General features: G+C 38.4%; 1 protein-coding gene across 1 annotated transcript in view; it reads right to left on the minus strand.

Moving 5' to 3' along the window:
• Positions 1-2512: 2512 nt before the first annotated feature.
• LOC126293282 (disintegrin and metalloproteinase domain-containing protein 10-like) overlaps positions 2513-22157 on the minus strand; it is a 458016-nt gene continuing 438371 nt past the window's right edge. Inside the window, 4 exon segments of the mRNA XM_049986404.1 lie at positions 2513-4647; positions 11900-12029; positions 16442-16606; positions 19313-19429. Of these exon segments, the coding sequence (XP_049842361.1) occupies positions 4547-4647; positions 11900-12029; positions 16442-16606; positions 19313-19429 (513 nt within the window). The 3' untranslated portion in view covers positions 2513-4546.

A 22157-nucleotide genomic window follows, 5' to 3' on the forward strand; every position in this document is an offset into this window, starting at 1 on the left:
CATAATCAGTCTTAAATGATGATGATGATGATGGTGGTGGTGGTGCTACCATTAATAGATACTCCCAACTGATAAAAAAATCCTTTGCCAAAATATTGCCACTGTAAGCTATAGAAATCTGTTCTTTAGCTGTTCAATATTTTGAGAGGTGGTCGCATTCATCAAAATAAGAAAAACAAGTTGAACAAACATAGGTTCACAGGAGAGGCAAGCCATGACAACCATCAAGGTCAATAAATTTCGTCGCACAATGTTTGAAATGCAGACAATAGGATGTTGCTAACCAGTGAACACTGGCTGCAGGATTTTGGTCCACTAAATGTATACACATTCATAGGATTCAACTTCGGAAAGATGTTGCAAAATTGTGCAATGTGTTTGAAATACACAGGAAAATATGTGTAAGCTATAGGGAAATACAGATAACAAAAAACATGGATAAGAACAAAGAAGGAAAAATAAGAATGGGAGGATGTAAAACAAGGATATAGTCTACTGATTCCACTGTTCATTCTATATGCTGAAGAAGTAATGAAGGAAACAAAAGGAAGGTTCAGGAGTTGGATCAAAATTGCAGAGGAAAGGATATCACTGTTAAGATGAACTATGATTAGATCTAGTGGATGGAATGAACAGTCTAATGAGATAAGAATATGGACTGAAGGTAAAACAAAGAGAGACTACATCAAAGAGGAGTAGAAGAAATGAAGTTGGTTATAAACTTAACATCAAAACTAGGGACCGTGAAGCAAAGTGAAGAAATACTGCTACCTTGTAACCAAACTAACACAAGGTGGACAAAGCAAGAATAACATAAAAAGCAGACCAGCACTCGTAAAGAGGGCATTACTTGTTAACAGAAGATCGCTAGAATCAAATATTGGCCTTAATATGAGGAAGAAATTTCTGAGAATGTGCATTTGGAGCATAGTATAGTACCTAACTGAAACGTAGACTGTGGGAAAACTGAAAAAAGAAAAGATCAAGTAATGTAGATATGGTGCAATAGGAGGATATTGAAAATTGAGTAGACTGGTAACATAAGAAATTAGGTGGTTCTCCACAGATTCGACAAGGAGATGAACGTGTGAAAAACACTGAGCAAGATGAAGGAATGGGATGATAGGACATCAAAACATAACTTCCACTGAGGCAGCTGTGGAGGGTAAAAGTTTTCGTTTGGTGGTGTTAGGGAACCTCTCTCTGAACAACTTATCAAGCAGTGCTCTTCCATGCACACATTATTTCCATTTGCTGAACTGTAACACAAAATGATACCTACTGTACCAGTTTTTGAGTAGTGGGCTTCTATTGCTAACGAATGATTAAAAACTGAAAAGAGAAAATACTGAACAATTCGTACATACAAGTGGTAAAATGACAATAAACACTAAAGTGAAGTAATCTGTCTAAGTAGGTTAGACGTCACGGTACACACCCAGAGTTGTGAGTAATTTATCATACAATAACACATGTTTCAATGAAATAACAGAACAACACAAATCAAATCACATATCTGACTACACACCACCTGATGCTCAGACTAAGTGTACTGAGAGTGCTATGTTACTGAAAAATGTCAAAACACTGTTGATGAAGCACCAATGAAATCACTATAATCCTATCTGCAACCAAACACCATTTAGCCCCTTGCTTGAATGAGTATTCACAATCTTTTTCAACCTTTCAAAATACTTAACTGTTCTCAACACTCTGTGTGTGTGTGTGTGTGTGTGTGTGTGTGTGTGTGTGTGGGTGGGTGGTGTACGCACGAACTTTTTCTGAGGTATTGCACGTAACATGTTTGGTTAAAGTCAGATACAATAACATAAATACAATAAGAAAAAATAAAATTATTTAACACACAGTGCTTTTTAGTGGTACATATGAAACTACATGCTTTCAGCATGTGGCACATTTCAGAAACACAACAGGTAAATTCCTCAATCTATCCCTTTCTAAATTGAGGGTTAGCACTTTTTTTTCGCTGAACCGTTCAATTACAGAAGCATAGGGAATAAGAAAGTTTTCCAAGTTTTCAATATATATGTCTTTGCAAATAATTTCTTTTGATTTAAGAATTTTCATTAAAGATGCACATGAAACGCATTTATCAAGCGACAGACATGGCCTATGGAGCTAAGAAACAATAATAATTAAAGGAGCAGTTTCAGCAGCTGAAGCTTAGAGGGTAAGAGGGCAAATTGACTCTGCACAGATTACTGTTGGTTAGATACACCAGACCCCCCAACTGTAAATGTCAGTTTTCTACCAGCACATGCAATTTTGTTTAATAAGACTGCAGTTTTTTCCTACTTAAAAATATTACAAGAATACAAGAGTCTTAGAAGATCATCAAACATGCAGATAGCTCATACTGACTTCTTTCAAAACAAATACCAAACAAATACGCAAGCCCTCAAATTATATTTTCAGGCAGGTTATGACATGAACGTTTTGGCATGTAACATGCAGTGTTCGCTGTTACTAAACAACGTGAAATGAAAAATAATTGCAATCTTATCAATCACTTTTATTACACAAAAAAAGAAAGAGACAAGTGGAACATGAGCACAATAATACTGCGTTTGAGTACGAACAAGTTACTTCCCAATACAAAATGTGAAACATGTAATATCCATCAGTACTGAGCTACCATATCATTACAAGACAAAAATAAAATTTCACACATACAAGCGTAACAAAAGAAAGGTAAAACCAAAAACTGCTGACACTCAAATAAGACATAAACTGCTTACGTAGCTCAAAATATTAAATGCCATAAATAATCTTTCAAATTATCAGCAAAGTTACGAAATGTTTTTAAATTACAGCAAAAATTTACACAAAATATTTTCTCTCTTAGGTAGCTCCACCACTGCTCAGTCAGACTTTCTACCAACGTCAAGTGTAAAACTTAATGCAAATATCTAACATTGTTAACAATAAATATATCCATAACTAATAAACAAAATCACAAGTTCATGTGCAACAGATAGCACAAACATGTAGTCAAAAAAATGATGCTTAATATAAAAGGGGACACTGCCACTGGAGCACGGGAGCTTGTGACCACAAATCTGTTCGGACGAAAACTACCGCATAATGTCTCAGGGCTGATTCTCTTTGTGGAATGACTGATACGACTTTGCTCTATTGGTCCACAGTAACTCAAGACACGAGTTCCCACTTGCAGCATCGAGTTTTATAAAACTCACAGAGGTGAAAGAAACACCTCGCATGTTCCCCAATAACTGAGGAGCCTGTGCACGGTTATATACACAGTCCTACACAAAAATCAAATACAGCAGAGATACAATACTGGTTGGGCTATTTTGCTTCAGCTAAAGATGTTTATTGCCTCTCATAAAAGCACAGGCAGAACACAGACAGTTACTGCAAATTTCCTGTCCAAATAAACTGTGGGTTCAAATGAATGGCAAGCAAGTGAAACTGAAAGTTCTAAAAAAAAAATTAAATTGGAGATGCACAGAAATTGTTATCTGAACCTGCATCACGATATTTGCAGTAGCATACATTTCTTACGTCACAATTAAAATGAATTATTTTTGTTTATTTCCTGGCGGTAGCTGAAATGTAGTGAAAGATAAAACATGAAAGAGCATTGTTGACAAGCAACCATCACCTGGTTGCACGTTAGAACACATCTATTCTGGAACAGAAGTATCCGTCACCAGTATATTCGCACGGCTATACATCTCGACAACTGCCTGTGAGACTCCGCACATTTACAGGCTCTGCATGGGTACCAGTTCAAATGCATTTAGTGAGCTTCTGTCATATAACCCTAAAACCCTACAATCCAAGTCTTTGGTGCTGTTATACTGACAGATACCTCTAATGATATGCTTCCATTACAGATTAATGTCACACAAATAGGTGTCATCCATAACGTTGTGTTATCCCTTATAGGAGAAGAGTGGAAAAAAACAAACTGCGTACCACATTGTCAAACCGAACCGATAGCTTACTACCACACCAGCAACATACAGCCACAGCTTCTTTTGCTCTCCGGGCAGTGTGGAAAACCAAACTTCTGAAATGATTTAGCACAGAGCCTGCACCCCTTCTGAGATGCAAGCTGTACTCGCACAATCCGGCGTACGACAGTAAGACGTACGGGCCGATGCTCAACCGACTGGCGAAGCGTCGCACACCCCAAAAAGCGACGGTGAATGATGTGACGTCATGTGGAAGGTGGGAATTTGTCATTCAGTCAGAAAAAAGTTTCTCTCCACAAGTTCGCAATGAGCACAATTGTAATGATAATCTGAGTCTTACAGATAATGCCACCCCGCCTTCTCTCCCCCCCGTCTGGTCCGAATGTTCCTTTTAAAAATCACTAGTTCTTCACTTGCTCCCGAGAACAGCCGTTCCACCTCTTGTGCGGCAGTGGTCGTCATAGTCTCCGCCCCCGCGACTATGTCGGGGGTGGCGGTGGCCGGCTCCGGAAGCCTCCGGAAACCGGGGGGGCAGCAAAAGAGAGGCCCGGCGTGCACCACTCTCCGCCGGCAGCCGCCGTCTGTCAGACCTTGTGGTGGCGCATCTCGAACGCATTGCTGCGCCCACCGTACGCGCCTGCGTACATGTCGGCTCCGCGGCTGTAGTTGGCAGGTGGGGCGGAGGCTGCAAAAACGAGATAGGACGTTATTAATCTCTAAGTCTGTGTCTCTGCACTTTTTGTCGTGCGCAACATTAAAAGAAGTGTGGTCAGGGAAGCAATTCACAAACACAGTACAGAAAAAAAATGCAAATACTTAAATCCCAAGGTACAAGAGGACAACAAAGTGAATGTTCTCAAACTTTTTCAGATGTTCCCTCTCTGCTAAATCGAGGCCGTACAAAAATTTCAAAATAAAGCAATATAAATGGCTAATAAAACACTCTTGCTTCAATATGAAAATAATTTCGCTATACAAATAATATTGAAAAGTTTATCTACATCTGCAAGTGGTGATATCTCTATGGAAAATGTTTATTTCAATTTTTAAGATTGTGACTGTACTCTCACTCCTGATATGAGAAGTGTTGATATTAGTGTTAATGTTGCAACTTTGTGTCCTTTGATTTGATTACACTACTGTTAAGTACACATTAAAAAGTGTATCCCATAGAACAGGATTATTCTAAATGATGGACCCATTTTCAAGAATTCATATGTATTCAAGTACAAATCCAAAATGAACAAGCTTTACACCAATGAAAAGAGGAAGTTTCAAAGTTTCTGGTGGGTGGCGACGGCAGGAGGTGATGGTTTCAGAAGCGGCCAGTAGAGTTTGCGTGACGATAGAGCCATCATTCCATTCCACTGTCAGTTGTGAGAGAGATGGTGACAGTGAAGCACAAGGCATTCTGAATTCTTGAGTTTGTGAAAAAGTGAGTCGCAAATTGCAGTGCAGCAGGCATTTCGTACCCAATTTTGTATTCAACCACCAACTCGCAAAAGCATTAGCTGTCGGTTTAAGCTGTGTAAACAGCCTGGGAGTATGCAACAGAAAAATCACAGGCAACTGTGTGTGTCAGAGGATGATGTCCGACGGTTTCAAGAAAGTTCTGTGTGCAGTCTCAGTAAGCCTACCAACAGAGCCAGACGAGAACTTGGAATACCCCAACTGTATGGAAAGTTTTGAGATGGCAATTGCTGTACAAGCCCTACCAATTATAACTTGTACAGGTTCTCAAACCCAATGAGAAAAAAAAGTCTCGTATTTTGTGGTTATGTGCTAACAAAGATGGAGGATGACACATTTCTGCAGTGTGTAATTTTTAGCGATGAAGCAACGTTCCATATTAGTGGAAAAGTAAACACAATGTTTGCACATGGGGTTTGGAAAATCCACATTGACCACTGCAACACAAAAGAGACTGACTGAAGATCAGTGTGTCCTATCCTGTAGAAAGGTTTATGGACCTTTTTTCTTTGTGGAAAGAACTGTAATGGGAATCATGTACTTGGCCATGTTGGAACAATGGCTGTTCCCTCAAGTTATGGAAGCTTTCCATGACTTCATTTTCCTACAGGATGGAGCTCCGTACAACGAGGATTTTCAAATGACTCTCTTGCTCAGCGCTGGATTGGTCACAGGGGACTTGAAGACCTGGCTCTGCACTTCTGGCCACCGAGATCTCCTGATCTCACACCCTGTGAATATTTCTTATGGCATTATGTGAGGGGATCTGTTTACGTCCCGCCTCTGCCAGCCACTCTGAACAATCTGCGGAACTGGATCACTGATGTCATGCGCTCAGTAGCAGCAGATACGCTTTTGCATGCGTGGGACAAATTTGGCTACCGCATTGATGTTTACCGTGCAGCCAACAGTGGCCACATGTAAAATTTATAATATTTATCCCATTTCTATTTATAAAATAATAACTAAAAGCGAGCTAATTGTAAATTATTAAACTGATATCAAACATTATGAAAGAAAAAGTGTTTAAGAAGGGTAGTAGGAGTAATCCATCAAACTACAGACCTGTATCATTGATGTCGGTTTGCAGTAGGGTTTTGGAGCATATACTGCATTCAAACATTATGAATCATCTCGAAGGAACGATCTATTGATATGTAATCAGCATGGTTTCAGAAAACATCGTTCTTGTGCAACGCAGCTAGCTCTCTATTCGCACGAAGTAATGGCCGCTATCGACAGGGGATCTCAAGTTGATTCTGTATTTCTAGATTTCCGGAAAGTTTTCGACACCGTTCCTCACAAGCGAGTACTAATCAAGCTGCGGGCCTATGGGGTATCGTCTCAGTTGTGCGACTGGATTCATGATTTCCTGTCAGGAAGGTTGCATTTTGTAGTAATAGACGGCAAATCATCGAGTAAAATTTAGGTGATATCAGGTGTTCCCCAGGGAAGCGTCCTGGGGCCTCTGCTGTTCCTGATCTATATAAATGACCTGGGTGACAATCTGAGCAGTTCTCTTAGGTTGTTCGCAAATGATGCTGTAATTTACCATCTAGTAAGGTCATCCGAAGACCAGTATCAGTTGCAAAGCAATTTAGAAAAGATTGATGTACGGTGTGGCAGGTGGCAGTTGATGCTAAATAACGAAAAGTGTGGTGATCCACATGAGTTCCAAAACAAATCCGTTGGGATTCGATTACTCGATAAATGGTACAATTCTCAAGACTGTCAATTCAAAGTACCTGGGTGTTAAAATCACGAACAGCTTCAGTTGGAAAGACCACATAGATAATATTGTGGGGAAGGCGAGCCAAAGGTTGCATTTCATTGGCAGGACACTTAGAAGATGCAACAGGTCCACTGAAGAGACAGCTTACACTACAGTCGTTCATCCTCTGTTACAACATTGCTGTGCAGTGTGGGATTCTTACCAGGTGGGATTGACGGAGGACATCGAAAGGGTGCAAAAAAGGGCAGCTTGTTATGTATTATTATGTAATAGGGGAGAGAGTGTGGCAGATATGATAAGTGAGTTGAGATGGAAGTCATTAAAGCAAAGAAGTTTTTTGTCGCGGAGAGATCTATTTACGAAATTTCAGTCACCAACTTTCTCTTCCGAATGCGAAAATATTTTGTTGAGCCCACCCTACATAGGTAGGAATGATCATCAAAATAAAATAAGAGAAATCCGAGCTCGAGCAGGTGTTCGTTTTTCCCACAGTTTGGGAATGGAATGGTAGAGAGATAGTATGATTGTGGTTCGATGAACCCTGTGCCAAGCACTTAAATGTGAATTGCAGAGTAATCATGTAGATGTAGAGGAAAAACTTTGAAACCATCCTCTTGTCATTGGTATAAAGCTTGTTCATATTGGATTTGTCCTTGAATAAATACAAAGTTTTGAAAATAGGTCTATCATTTAGTATAACTCTGTATTCTATATAAAATGGTCAATGGTAACTAAATACAGAGTAAAGATTTTACGATCAGTATCAATAGTGATGCAACACAGTACTGGGCAACACTCACTCTCTGTTGAATTATTTCTGAAAGTAAGGGAAGAACTTTCATTTATTTCATCATAGACTAGATGACACAAGCTGTCTGTTTCTTATAATCATAGTGTGTACATCATTGAGGATATGAAATACAACAGAAGAATAAAAATACATTACATAGAGTTATGAGGGTGGTTCAATACATAAGATAAGCTCATAGTGGTGTGTAAATTTCATGTGCAAGTTAAATTCCATTTTTAGATTGAAGTGACAATGAAAACTTTCAAATGCTGCCATTATATGATGGAGTTAGTTGTGCCACTGTGGTATGAAATACAGTTTCAAGATGGAGGCACTGACGGGTAAATGATCAGCGACTGGGGTGATGTCATGAGAACCAGGTTTGTTTTGGTGCCAGAAATTCGATAAAGGCAGAATGGGCATGCAAGACAAGCAAGCCTCAGATGACAATGTGTTCTGTGTCCATGGGGTGACACAATCCAGTTGCTGCATTCATGTAAGGTGGATTGCAGATCAGCACATGTTTGAATCATTCCCTGGTAAACCCTGTCCTTCAGGTAGCCCCACAGCCAGAAATCACAGGGAGTGAGATCAGGAGATCATGCTGGCCAAGCATTTGGAAACGATTGCCTGATAATTCAATTGTTTACAAATGTGTTTCGGAGAAACAGGTTAACTTCATGAGCGATGTACGGTGGGACCCCATCTTGCACAAAAACTGTCAAGTTCAATGTGTCTTTCTCCTGTAGGGAGGGTAAGATATGCTGGCAAAGCATATCGCAGTAACGTTGGCCAGTCACGCTGCCCATCTTTGGTCCCTGAGTGCCAACCTGTTCAAAAAAGAATGGGCCAATGATGAACGTAGCTGTAAAGCCACACCACACAGTGACATGTTTACCACTCAGAGGAACTTCATGCACAGTGGTGGAAGATGGAGATCCCCCCACTCGGCAATTGTGTGTGATCACCTCACCTGTCAGAGAAAAATGAGCTTCGTCTGTCCATAGGATGGCCCAGGGCTAGCTGTCGTCAAATTCAGGCCTTGTGAAAAAGTGGAGAGTGAATTCAACATGTCCAAGCTCATGTTGACACGTCAACAAGTGCATTGCGACTGGTCAGATGTCTGAGACTATGACCAATCACAGCACCTTAACGGCAGTTCAGAGGCGGGCTGCTGGATATGTTACCAGTAGGTTTGAACACTATATAGGTTTATGGAAATGCTCTGTGAAATCAAATGGGAATCCCTGAATAGAAGGTGATGTTCTTTTCAAGAAACACTGTTGAGAAAATTTAGTTGGAACTGGATGGTGGTGCTGTGACACATGGAAATCTGGACATTAATATCACCAAGTTTGGTACTCTTACGGTAATTAGTTTCTATATTATAATGTGTTAAATAAGGGAAGTTTAATTATAAGCACCTGGTACATAAATGATTTAGCGTGGGCAGAAATCTGTGGTTGTTTGCTGATGATGCTGTGGTGTGCGGTAAGGTATCGAAGTTGAGTGACTATAGGAAGATACAAGAGACTTAGACAAAATTTCTAGTTGGTGCGATGAAGTAATGTTCGGATATAGTATTACTGGTGTCCTGCTTGTCACAGTGAAGTCGTTTAAATATCTGGGCATAACGTTGCAAGCGAAATGCAATGGAATGAGCATGTGAGAACTGTGCTAGGGAAGACGAATTGTTGACTTTGGTTTATAGGGAGGATTTTATGAAAAAAAGGTTCACCTGTAAAGGAGATCGCATATAGGACACTGATGTGCCTATTCTTGACTACTGCTTGAGTGTTTGAGATCTGTAGTAGATTTGATTGAAGGAAGACATTGAAGCAGTTCAGAGGTGGGCTGCTAGACCTTTTACAGGTGGTTTGAACACCACGTAAGCTTATGGAAATGCTTTGGGAAACCAAATGGGAATCCCTGGATGGAAGGCGATGTTCTTTTACTGTTGAGAACATTTAGAGAACAGGCATCAGAAGCTGACTGCTGAACAATTCTACGGCCACCAACACATACTGTGCGAAAGGACCACAAGGGTAAGATATGAGAAATCAGGTCTCATACAGAGGCATATAGACGGTCATTTTCCCATTGCTCTATTTGCAAGTGGAACAGGAAACAAAATGAGTACTAGTGGTACAAGGTACCCTCTGCCACCCACCGTACAGTGGCTAGCAAAGTATCTAGACAGATATAGAGATGTAAATGTAGATGTAGAAACAAATGGACACTCGGCTTTGTACACACAGATTATTTAAAACTTTTTATACAACAGAATGTCCTGTAAATAGCAAGTTAGTTATATCACTCCATTTAAAAAGTTATGACGGTTTGAATTTCATGTATACACATTCCCATTCTGTTGAAACTATAATTTGCAATGCAGAAAGGTAATAATTCACTCATGAAATACAGTTTTGTGAAGTTAATGAGTAGAAATTACTGAAATTGTAAATGGTTTAGTAGATAATAATCTTTCACATAAGACAGTAAACATTGTAACTTAAAAATAAAAGTCTCTGTAAATGGTATTAATTAAAATAATCAGGTAAATCTGCAAAAATTTGCATGTTTCAAAAATAACTGATCAATAAAAATTTTCACAATATTTTGTGTGAAAAATAAAATTATAAATTTTTTTACATGGCTGGAGCAACGAGAAGAAAATCAGAGTATATTAAAAATCTGACTAATATGCTTAAGTTTTTATGAATATGTAATTTTCATTAACTTTACAAAAACATCTTCTGTAATAACCTCTCCAGTCCATTTCCTTCACCCCTCTCTCTTCCCCTTCAACTCTTCTGCCAGATGAAGGAGCCACTGGCTCTGAAAGCTTGTAAACATTAAATCCTTTTGTGCGCATGTTCCCCTACGGCCGTTTGGTGAGTATATTTTTTTCTATCTATTTACACTGTAATAAGGAGTTTGGCTTCAGGGATAACTATGTTCTTATATAAGGACCTGTGCAAGGCCAAGCAGGTTGTGGTTGTTGTTGTTGTTGTTGTTGTTGTTGTTGTTAGTCGTACAGTTATGCATTACATATTTCTTGTATTTTGTAGTCAACTGCAGTGTGGAAGACTGGATTTGAATTTATCAGTACAATTGAAATGGAATCAATGATCTCCAAAAATTTTGTATTTATTTGATTCACCTGGAAAGAGCAAATTGAAAAATGTATACAAACACTGTGACATTATTATTTCACAATCAAGAACCTAGGAAGACAAGCATTAATGTTATTTTTGTTCTAGCGACATCAAAGTAACTGGTAGCATGGGTTGATACATCATTGGTTGATGTATCAACTAAATTACCAGAAAACTAGCACTATAATTAACATTTTTGAGAATGTCAGATACTTTTCCATTAAACTAATTGGTTAGAACTGTTGTATTAGCACACATAGTTTCCAAACAAAAATGTTTTACATTTTAATTTCATTCGGTTTAAGGGATTTCACTTGGTTTAAGGGTTCCTGGGGTAACCTATGATTAGTTTCTCCATGTTCAGAGGGTGTGGTGATTCCACAACTGTTTGTTTAATCAATGAAAATCATTTCAATTGCTGTAGACAATTTTACTGGGTCAGTGACAAGGTATGGCCTTTACATTAGACCATTTCCAAGTGGTTCTCAAAATCAACTTCAAATGATTTAAAAAAAGAAAAGAAAGATTCGCAATCACTTGAATATGGTCTAAAGTAAAGGCCAAAACTGGTTGTGAACTCAATAAAGTTCTCAAGAACAACTGGATCAGTTTCCACTAAACTAAGATGTCAGGTGGAAGAACTACTCTGATACGAAGAGATCACTACAGGAGACGAAGTCGAGGTAGACCGACTGTCTGACGACCCGAGAATAAATAGTAACACTATCAATTTGTACTACGGGCTACTAGAAGCACAAGTATGTAGGTTGGGGAGCTCCTGGCTTACCTTTGGGAGCATAGTACTGACCTCTCCCCTCCCCGTAGCCGTGGGCAGGGGCTCGGGAGTGGCCCGAGGGACCCGACCGCAGTTGCGCCGGGTGGTGCGAGCCGACCGGCAGGCCTGCTGGGGGTCCCCTCTGCAACACAGAAGACAGAGCTACAGGCTCCACATTACATTACGAGGCAACACACTGCCTCCAGCCTAGACTCTAGAAAAGTTTGCATTCTGCTCTAAACTAATTTTGTATAACTTATTGATATAAATAAAATAGAAAGAAACATTCCACATGGGAAAAATATATTAAAAACAAAGATTCCATGACTTACCAAGCGGGAAAGCGCTGGTAGACAGGCACAATAAAAAAACACACAAATACACACACAAAATTTGGAGCTTGCTTCATCGGGAAAGATGAAACGATGTGGGTTTTAAGGAAGAGGGTAAGGAGTCATTCCAATCCCAAGAGCGGAAAGATTTACCTTAGACAGACACAAGCAGACATATTTAAAGGCTCTTTTTGCCTTTAAATATGTCTGCTTGTGTCTGTATATGTGTGGATGGATATGTGTGTGTGTGCCCGCGCGAGTGTATACCTATCCTTTTTCCCCCTAAGGTAAATCTTTCCAATCCCTGGATTGGAATGACTCCTTACCCTCTCCCTTAAAACCCACATCCTTTCATCTTTCCCTCTCCTTCCCTCTTTCCTGACGAAGCAACCGTGTGTTGCGAAAGCTCGAAATTTTGTGTGTATGTTTGTGTGTTTTTTTTACTGTGCCTATCTACCAGCGCTTTCCCGCTTGGTAAGTCATGGAATCATTGTTTTTAATATATTTTGTATAACTTATGATGTACATTCAGTGAACAGCAGAAGTACTGAAGTCAAAGAGAGAGAGAAAAAAACCACAAAACTACAAAATTTCCCAATGTCTTTCACATGCCTTTTGATGACTCTGCATATCCAGTATTTTTCAGGACAACTGATGGGGCTGCTAACTGCTATACCACCTACTGCACTCCATTGACTTAAGCCCTAGTGAGTTGAACTCGATTCGTGAACTAAAGGAAACACGTCACGGCATTCACTTCAGAAATGCTACAAATTCATCGTGCAACAGACAATACTGCCCGAACTGTCAACACAACTGGCACTGCAAAGAGTATCCTACAACTTCCACATCGCTGGCAACAGATTATACACAATCCTGGTGACTACTTTGAAGGTCAGTAAAACTTTGAACAACGTATCTACTTTGTATGAGCTGTAAATAAATAGTTGCCACAATTAAAGTTCCAACTCTCGTACTTTGAACAAACTTTGAGAGTTCAGATGGGAAGCACTAGATCACCCACCCTACAGCCCCAGTTTGGTGCCTAGCGATTACTGTCTCTTCATTCACATGAGGAAGTGGCTTGGCTAGACATGGTTTGGCAATGACAGTGTAGAAAACCAGTGGTGTAGGTTGCTGTCAGTCACAAGCAGCAGAATTTTATGACTGCAGACTTTAAAAACTTGTCAAATTCTACAACAAATGTCTCAATGTGGCTGAATTTCAGTAACTTCACTCACTTTTTTTTTTTTAAATAAATGAGAGTTACTTTATGAACAGCACTCATATATAACATACACCGAGGAAAATGCCAAGTATTACACCACGTACACCTTGACTGAATACTAACGAAGGAATGCTCCAGTATCTGCATGCCCTGCATACCTGCAAGATTCGTTGATTAAACAGTCATACTTATGTGAGCATGTTGTCTGTATTTTCACTACACAAACAAGCCTTTATTCAGATGATGAATGGTGTGACTGCATAATGGCTACATGGTGCATCTAATGATGCTGGAAATTTTCACACAGAGTGTGCAACGCAGCATACCCACAGGATGAGCATATGCAGGTTATTACCACCTTTCACACTCTGTGAAAGACAGAATCACTGACACGTGGACAAGGGAGCATCATAAGGTCGCAAAGAGAGTGCAGTGCAGTGACAGCAGGATGAGTAGTGATGAAATGGACTCAGGACATCAGTGTAGCAAGAAAATTAGGCATGGGTCATTCGAGAAGAAGTATGCAATGACAAAATCATAGAATTGTTTGACTAGCTTCTACAAATAGACAGATGGCAATAATGGAAACCTGGGCACAGCGTACAGGCAGTGTGTCGCCAAGACCTGGAAACTGTGAGATGTTGAGTTTCCACGAGTCATCTATCACCGACTAAAGAGACTTGCACAGTGCAAATTCAGAATGAACTGGAACATTAAATGACCGTCTGTCATATTCACAAATGAGTCTCACTTCTGTCTGTGGCAGTCAAATTGACACAACCATGTCTGTAGACAATCTGGTGAAAGGTCACAGGAAGCAGTAATTCTCAAGATCCAAACCTCTCCAACTCCTGGAGTAACAGTATGGGGAGTGACTGGATGAGACAAAAGAACTGATTTGGTAACTGTTAAGGGATGCCGAATGTTTGCCAGTATGTGGCAAGTATGGTAAACCCTACTGTCAATCTTCACAATGAGGCTACCAACTGATAATATTCCAGCAAGATAATGCAAGACACCACACCACAAATACCCTGAAGACTATACCGACTCTTGACTTACTTGTTCAGTTACCTGATTTATCATTCACAGATAACTTGCAGGCTGTGATGGGAAGATGCATGCTTTCATACCAGGCTCCAACCAGCAGTCTTCATGATCTGACAATGTTTGTGTTTCAGTCATGACAAAAAAAACTGATTCACCAAGTTTTGCAGCTGTCGAACTGGTGCATCAAGGCATAAAACTTTACACTTTTGTCTGTTCTTCATTTACAGACAACTGAATAGTTAAGATCCAGTGAATGACATTCTTTGATACATGAGATTTTACAAAAAGCACAAGTAAAGAATGTGTTTCAGAGGATTATGCCTCTGTCAGCAGGCAGATTTATGTCAATAAGGCATCGATGATATGTAAGTATGACTTTTTTAAGAAACAGTGGCCACAAGCTGGTTTTTCAGTTATATTTACATCACATACACTTTGTATGGCAACCTAAATATACACTATATAATGTAAATATGATAAATTGGGGCCTGTGACAGGTTGTCCACAAAATTCATACATATAAAGCATCAACACCTTCCTGACTGACATGTACCTGATATAAGTACAATCCTTCAAAATGCATAGGGGGGAAATGAATAAATGTGACTACCTTCAATCAATTGTATTTTTAACTGAATAAAAGTCCACTGACTGCCCGTGTTTCAGTTTCTTACACTGAAAACTGAAAAACAGTTAATCATTGAACATTCAAACATTATAAAAAAGGATGTATGCATGTAAATGTGTGTTTATTTTCCACATCTCCTCCTAAACCACTGGATCAATTTCAATCAAACTTGGTACATATATCCCTTACAACAACTGCTGTGGGGTTAGAGCTATCTACCTACCATATTTCAGGAGATATCATGCCACAAACAATGAGATGTGTGAAAAAATGCAGCACTGTGCATTCCATTTGAACTTATGTCTTTGCTACTAACTCTATTTGCAACACATTTTGCAAACTATATGCATACAACGTAGAGTGTACCTACACAAATCTATCTTTGTATGACACACAGTTTAAGAGATATATCATAAACACTGATATGCGTGGAAAAACGCTGCACCATGCATGAAGTTTTAGTACACTTATTCTTAGCTACCACGACACTCCTACAGTTGACTCAACTTAAGAAAATCTTTGACACCTGACAGCACTTTTGACAGCTTTTAACCATGAAGCACAAATGGCTGTAGGCAGAAACACGAGCCATCTGTAGAGCTGTGATGAGACATCGTCACAGAGATGTTTAGAAAACCGTGTGCAGACATACGAGCAGCCGCACCCAGCATACAGAAACCATTGAGAATCACGTCACACAAAGTCTATTGCAAGAGTACATACAAGGTTTTGTTTCTAATAGAAATTGGTAAAATGAATACCCTGGCAATGCCAGGTTTTCAGCTAATTTCTTTATAAAACATATAAGGGTCATTCCAATTAAAATATACAACAAATTTCAAAAATTTGACTTTCATTCTACATCTTTGCTATTCATTGGGGTCACTGAAATATTCTCCTCATTTGTATTCAAATCATCAATGTAGCAAATAGACCAAAAACAATAAACACTGCTGAATGAGAACAATGCATTAAGAGAATAAAGAGTCTTTAGTATCCACAATAAAGCATTTTCCACAATAAAGTATTTAAGAGCTAATAACTAATGTCCCCAATTTCTCAAACTTTATAGAACTGGTAGAGAGTGAGAAAGAAAAAAGAGAGAGAGAGAGAGAGAGAGAGAGAGAGAGAGAGAGAGAGAGAGAGAGAGAGAGAGGGGGGGGGGGGGCGTTCATGCAGATATGTAATTTGTGAATGAACTGGGAGTGTAAGAGGACACAGTGGTATGTAGGAGGATTTCAAATCTCACAAATGAAATATATATGACAATGTACGCATATATTAAGTGTGTCAAACACAGAACAATGCTGACTCACCATTCTTCTAAGTGTGCTCATGGGGTGACGCAGTGTTTCGCTAAAGCGTCGGGCAGGTGGTTTCTTTGGATTCGATGAGGGTGTGTGGACAGCACAGCACTTAATGAACAGTCCCATGAAGATGATGAACGCTACGCCCATCAACAGAACTGCCCACCAGTATTCCTGCAAGAAATTACAGTTGAAAATATTGAAGTGTTCAGCCATATGTGGCTACTAACTAATGTGTTTTTCATTGCATGCAATGGTGTTCAGGACAGACCGTTTCATCGGCAGTTGTAAATTTATATCAGAATCAGGATCACAGTTTTATTATCTCATAACATATAGGAATAAGTCACTGATTTAATGTACAGGGAACTGTTCAATGTAATTAAGGTAATTGAGACATATACAGTATTGAATAAACCCAATTCATCACAATTTACAACTATCAGGGTGTGTTTTATTACATTCCTCTACAGATACAGCTTTATTGACACTGAAAAATTCTACAAGTACAAGTCAATAATAACATCTTTGCAAAATGTTGACATCTAATTTTTCTTTCAGCAACATGAAATTTTCTTTTCATTGCTTTTAGTATCATACATATGCTGAAAATGGTTCCTTATTGATAATTAATTGTTAATTATTAATATTTATGGCTTGTTATATATAAAAATAAACAGTTCACAAATTTAAATATGTGGACTAGTTAAAATATAAAGATCCCTAAATAGCAGTTGGCATGAATCATTAGACTTAATATTAAATATACCGGGTGACCAAAAAGTCAGTATAAATTTGAAAACTGAATAAATCACGGAATAATGTAGATAGAGAGGGGCAAATTGACAGACATGCTTGGAATGACATGGGGTTTTATGAGAACCAAAAATATACAAGCGTTCAAAACTGTCCGACAGATGGCGCTTCATCTGATCAGAATGGCAATTATTAGCATAACAAATTAAGACAAAGCAAAGTTATGTTCTTTACAGAATATGCTCAATATGTCCACCATCATTCCTCAACAATAGCTGTAGTTGAGGAATAATGTTGTGAACACCACTGTAAAGCGTGTCCGGAGTTATGTCTTTCAGCATCCCTAGAGATGTCGGTCGATCACGATACACTTGCGACTTCAGGTAACCCCAAAGCCAATAATCGCACAGACTGAGGTCTGGGGACCTGGGTGGCCAAGAATGACGAAAGTGGGGGCTGAGCACACAATCATCACCAAACAATGCGTGCAAAAGATCTTTCACATGTCTAGCAATATGGAGTGTGTTTTTTTTTTTTTTTTTTTCAGTTCTAATAAAACCCCATGTCATTCCGAGCATGTGTGTCAATTTTTACCTCTCTATCTACATTATTCCGTGGTTTATTAAGTTTTCAAATTTATACTGACTTTTTGATCACCCACTAGTTCTAATAATAATTTTTTTCAGTAACAGAAGTCTGTTCTCACTAATTGCATTACCCTAGAAGATTATTCCTTATCTTACAAAAGACGCAAAGTAGCTCTGATGAACAACTTTCCTAGTCACTTGAGTACTACAGTATAGCCAATGTGAATGCAAGATTGTTTAAATTGTTTGCCAATTAACTTATGTGGGAAGACGATAATTCTCCCTCTCTTTCTACAACAAACCACAGGGATTGGACAAAATATGCATACCTAAGTTACTAATTTGACTTTTTTTTCCATTTGCAATTTATGCACATCTATCGAATCCTGAGTCAAATATTGTATTTAGAGGTAAATTGTTTTTATAAAATGAAAACAGGACTGAGACTGGAAGGAACACTACGGTATTCCCTGTGAAATAATTTTCCAGCCTGAGAAAGAATTTCCGGTATCTGTCAGGAATATGATTTGAACTGAATCAAAAGCAGTATCACAGTATCATTCATTCTACATCTTTCTAATTTATAGAGCAGTGGAGAGTGGATTACGCAGTGAAAAACCTTTGTTACATCCCAGAAAATTCCTGTGACAAACACTCATTTAATAAAATGTAATTTCTGTACAACTGTTGTTGTTATAAACAGTGGGTTAAAGAGAACATGTAGTGTACCACATACAAAAATCAACCTCATGTGTGACCTACAGTTCCTCAAAGTTTTCTGGGAAAAATACTGTATATCAACACTTGTCACACTGTGTTATGAAAAGCTAAACAGCACATACAATAGTAAAAATGGGAGAGTCAAAGAGTAAGACACAGGGTCTCTTCCCGCAGCTATAATGAGAACCAATCTGCAGCTATGAAAGGGTATGTACATCTTCTTCCTCCTCCTCTTAGTTGCCTTTTATGGGAATCATTTTTATTCCACTCCAGTCATTCTCAACAATTAACTCAGCATAATGCAGTGAGTGGGTTCCAACAACGTAATTTCCAAACAATAATACATTACAGTATAGCCACAGACTTTTAATTCAATAAATATACAAAGGGTAGTGAAATATTTCGATAGATAACTCATGCCAACTGAAACTACCTATACTGGATGTCACCTTTATTCCACAACATCATGTATGTGTGGCATATGACATCATATATACATGAACAGAAAGAGAAGAGAACAGACTACTGACAATATATTTTTGTATCTATATTATCTTTTGGAATATAGGTTGCGGTTGCTCACAGATCTGTAGTGTAATCCTTGGTCTAGTTAGGGCTGAAACGTGACTATTTGGTTGTGAGCTGGCAAAGTGGTATCAAAGGTTTCAGTTAATCTGATAATTCTATTGTGAATGAATTAATTATTCCTAGTACTTTCCTAATAATCTGTGATCAATACAAAAGGTTATGTACAACTGGACGGTATTTTGTTGACAGGAATGTCAATCTGAAGAGATATTTTTGTACAGATACCCACCGTGATCCACTGAGCAACAGTGAGCAATGTCTCCTTATTGAAGAGGAGATTCTTGAGCCGAGCCAGCGGCCCCTCAGCATCTACAGCTCTGCACTTGTAGAACACATCACAGTAGCCCTATGGCAAAAAATAAAAATACTGACATGCTTATAAAATTATTAAGGGAGCAGATTTATCAATATGTTTCAAGATATATCAAATAATTACATATCTATCTGAATATCATTTAAAACATTATCTGGAAGACAAAAAAAAATGCAAATCATATCCATTAGTTCAATTATTTACAGTTGAAGACGGGTGAAGACGTAGTTCTGCTCACACTGCTTTAATTCAGTGTTTATCCAACAGTTTTCCACAAAAATGTTAAGTGCTACAATACAGCAGTGAATGTGAAAGAAAGGTAAATACTCATCGATAGTGGGGCCACAAGGGATGAAGCTTATGCTTGCACTGAGGAAGGACAGGGAAGGAAAACAGTAATGCCCTTTGAAAGGAACCATCCCAGAATCTGCGATTCAGGAAAAGAATGAAAAATGAAAATTTGGATGGGTGGACGGGGGATATGAACCACTGTCCTCTGGAATAGGATGCCAGTGTGCTAACAACTGTTCGTCTTTGGTTTGTCAGACTATTTAAGTCTCACAATAAAATATTTAAATTTGTTTGAAAAACAGGTTTCTTTTAACAGATGTTAATAATGTCACTACAGCATTCAAAAACTGTAGCGGCAATGTGCAAAAATCAGTAACATCGTAGGGTGGAGTAAGGTCAGAGACACCAAAATCAGCCTTCATGATAAGTTTCAGAATCCCTACTCCAGTCAAGTGAAGGAAGTGAAGATTTGGAATCACTATTTCAGCCAACTAAAAGAAGTGATCGGCCCTGCTACAGTCGATGCAGTTGTTTGTACAAGCAAATGATCACATGAGCATATAAAAATTAAGACCAGACCTACAATGGAAATGTGGTTTAATTTGACATGCTTAAGATGAAAATAAAGGGAAAATGAAACATCTGCTGAAAGACAGGTGGGAGGAAGGGAGGGGGTGGGAGCATATACGTGCAATCATTCGGAGCAAAGTACACACAGCTCTAAAATACATACCCTAAAAGCTATGTACACTACTCCATTTTCAACACTGTGAAACAAACTTTTTTTTTTTTTTTAATACTGTAAGCTATTTGCTGGCAGTTTTTAAAAGTGGTAGCATCGACCAAAACAAGGAAAAAAAATGTCCAATAAACATGGGCTCTAAAGTACATACTTTACGAGCTATGAGCACTTAGTCATCTTCCATACCGTGAAACACATCTGTTCCACTGAACAAGTGCCCATAGCTCGTAAGGTATGCATTTTACAGCCCAAGCAAATAGCTTGCAGTAGAAGAGATTTGTCTCACACTGTCGAACTGCCCATAGCTCTTAAGGCGTGCCTTTTTAAGAGCCCATGTTTACTAGAATTCTCTGATTTGAATGATAATATTGGCCATTCGTCCTGGGACACCTATTGTAGTGGATCAGAGTGAGCAAGTGGGTAAGTATGAGAAGATGAAAGTTGGAAACAAAATGCAATACTTGTTTTAACAATTGGAATGTGATGATGATGGACTGACAATTATGTCAAATAATATGGAGGGAATAACACTGATGTCAGTTTCCTGTTATTTTATTACATGTTACAACTGTAATCACGGTAACTGGAGAATAACTGTTAGAATTTTAGTCTGAAGTTGCTAGGTCCATACATAAAAAATATATTATGATGTACATAGGGGATTACTGCACATGAAAAACATTATGATCACCACAGTCGGAGCCTAGCATTGATAAAGCACATTAAAGAAACAAAGGAATAACAATGCAACAAGTCAGTCCTGATTATTAACATTATTCAGTGTAGAGCACTTGCATACTCGTGCACATTTGTCAGCTTTAGTTTCCTGCTAGGTTGAAATTATGAAAAGCCCTTCTCTGAAAAATATATAGTGGACACTCAGTTAGCCAGACTAATTGTTGTACATCATTCAGATAATAAAAAATCCAGATGATTGAATGTATGGAGAAAAGTGATTTTTGTTTTATTACTTTAGGAAGATACCCTATGTCAACTTGCATATGGTTATCTGTTAGGTATGTTGTCATATGGTTGTATATACATAATGTTAAGTGTGTATTGAAAACAAGAAAAACAAATTAAAATTATTAAAATCAGCAGAAATCGATGTTCATTAGGCAATTAGAAACACATTTCATATGTACGTGCATATTTTCCTATAATTAGTAAAATACTGCAATCTTAATCATGAAATACCTAACAAAAGATAAACAAAACACTCGAAGTAGATTAATTTTGTTTAAAATATTTGATAACTGCCATTCGACGCAGTTTTTTCTTTTCATCGCTGCTTCACTACAAATTTGTTTTAACTGTAGTAAACTCATGGTATCAGCCTTTTTGTTTTCTTATCACTTGAAAGCTGTTTCCACTGCTCAAAACGCTTCTGTGTGAGATAGTTGGGCATCATTTCATGCATCTACATTTTCTCATGTTTCATCTTGTCATATTTTCTGCTGTTCATTTGCCTGCAATTTTTTTTTTCAACAATTTCATCATCTGAGCTGCTCTGAAAACTTAGATCATTATTGTAACAAGTAAGGCACTTTCACATAATTGGGATTACAATCCTGGCTCACAGTATTTGTATGTTTGTCATTAGCTCATTTATATCCTCGAAAACATAATCATCCGTATCAGTTATTGAATTTTTGTGTTCCTGTTTTAGTATTCTGTTGTTCATAGTCTCCCTCTCAATCAAATCCCTCACATTTACAACCATGTAAC

Source organism: Schistocerca gregaria, chromosome 10 (assembly GCF_023897955.1).
Source record: "Schistocerca gregaria isolate iqSchGreg1 chromosome 10, iqSchGreg1.2, whole genome shotgun sequence".
In the NCBI taxonomy this organism is placed as follows: Eukaryota; Metazoa; Arthropoda; class Insecta; order Orthoptera; family Acrididae; genus Schistocerca; species Schistocerca gregaria.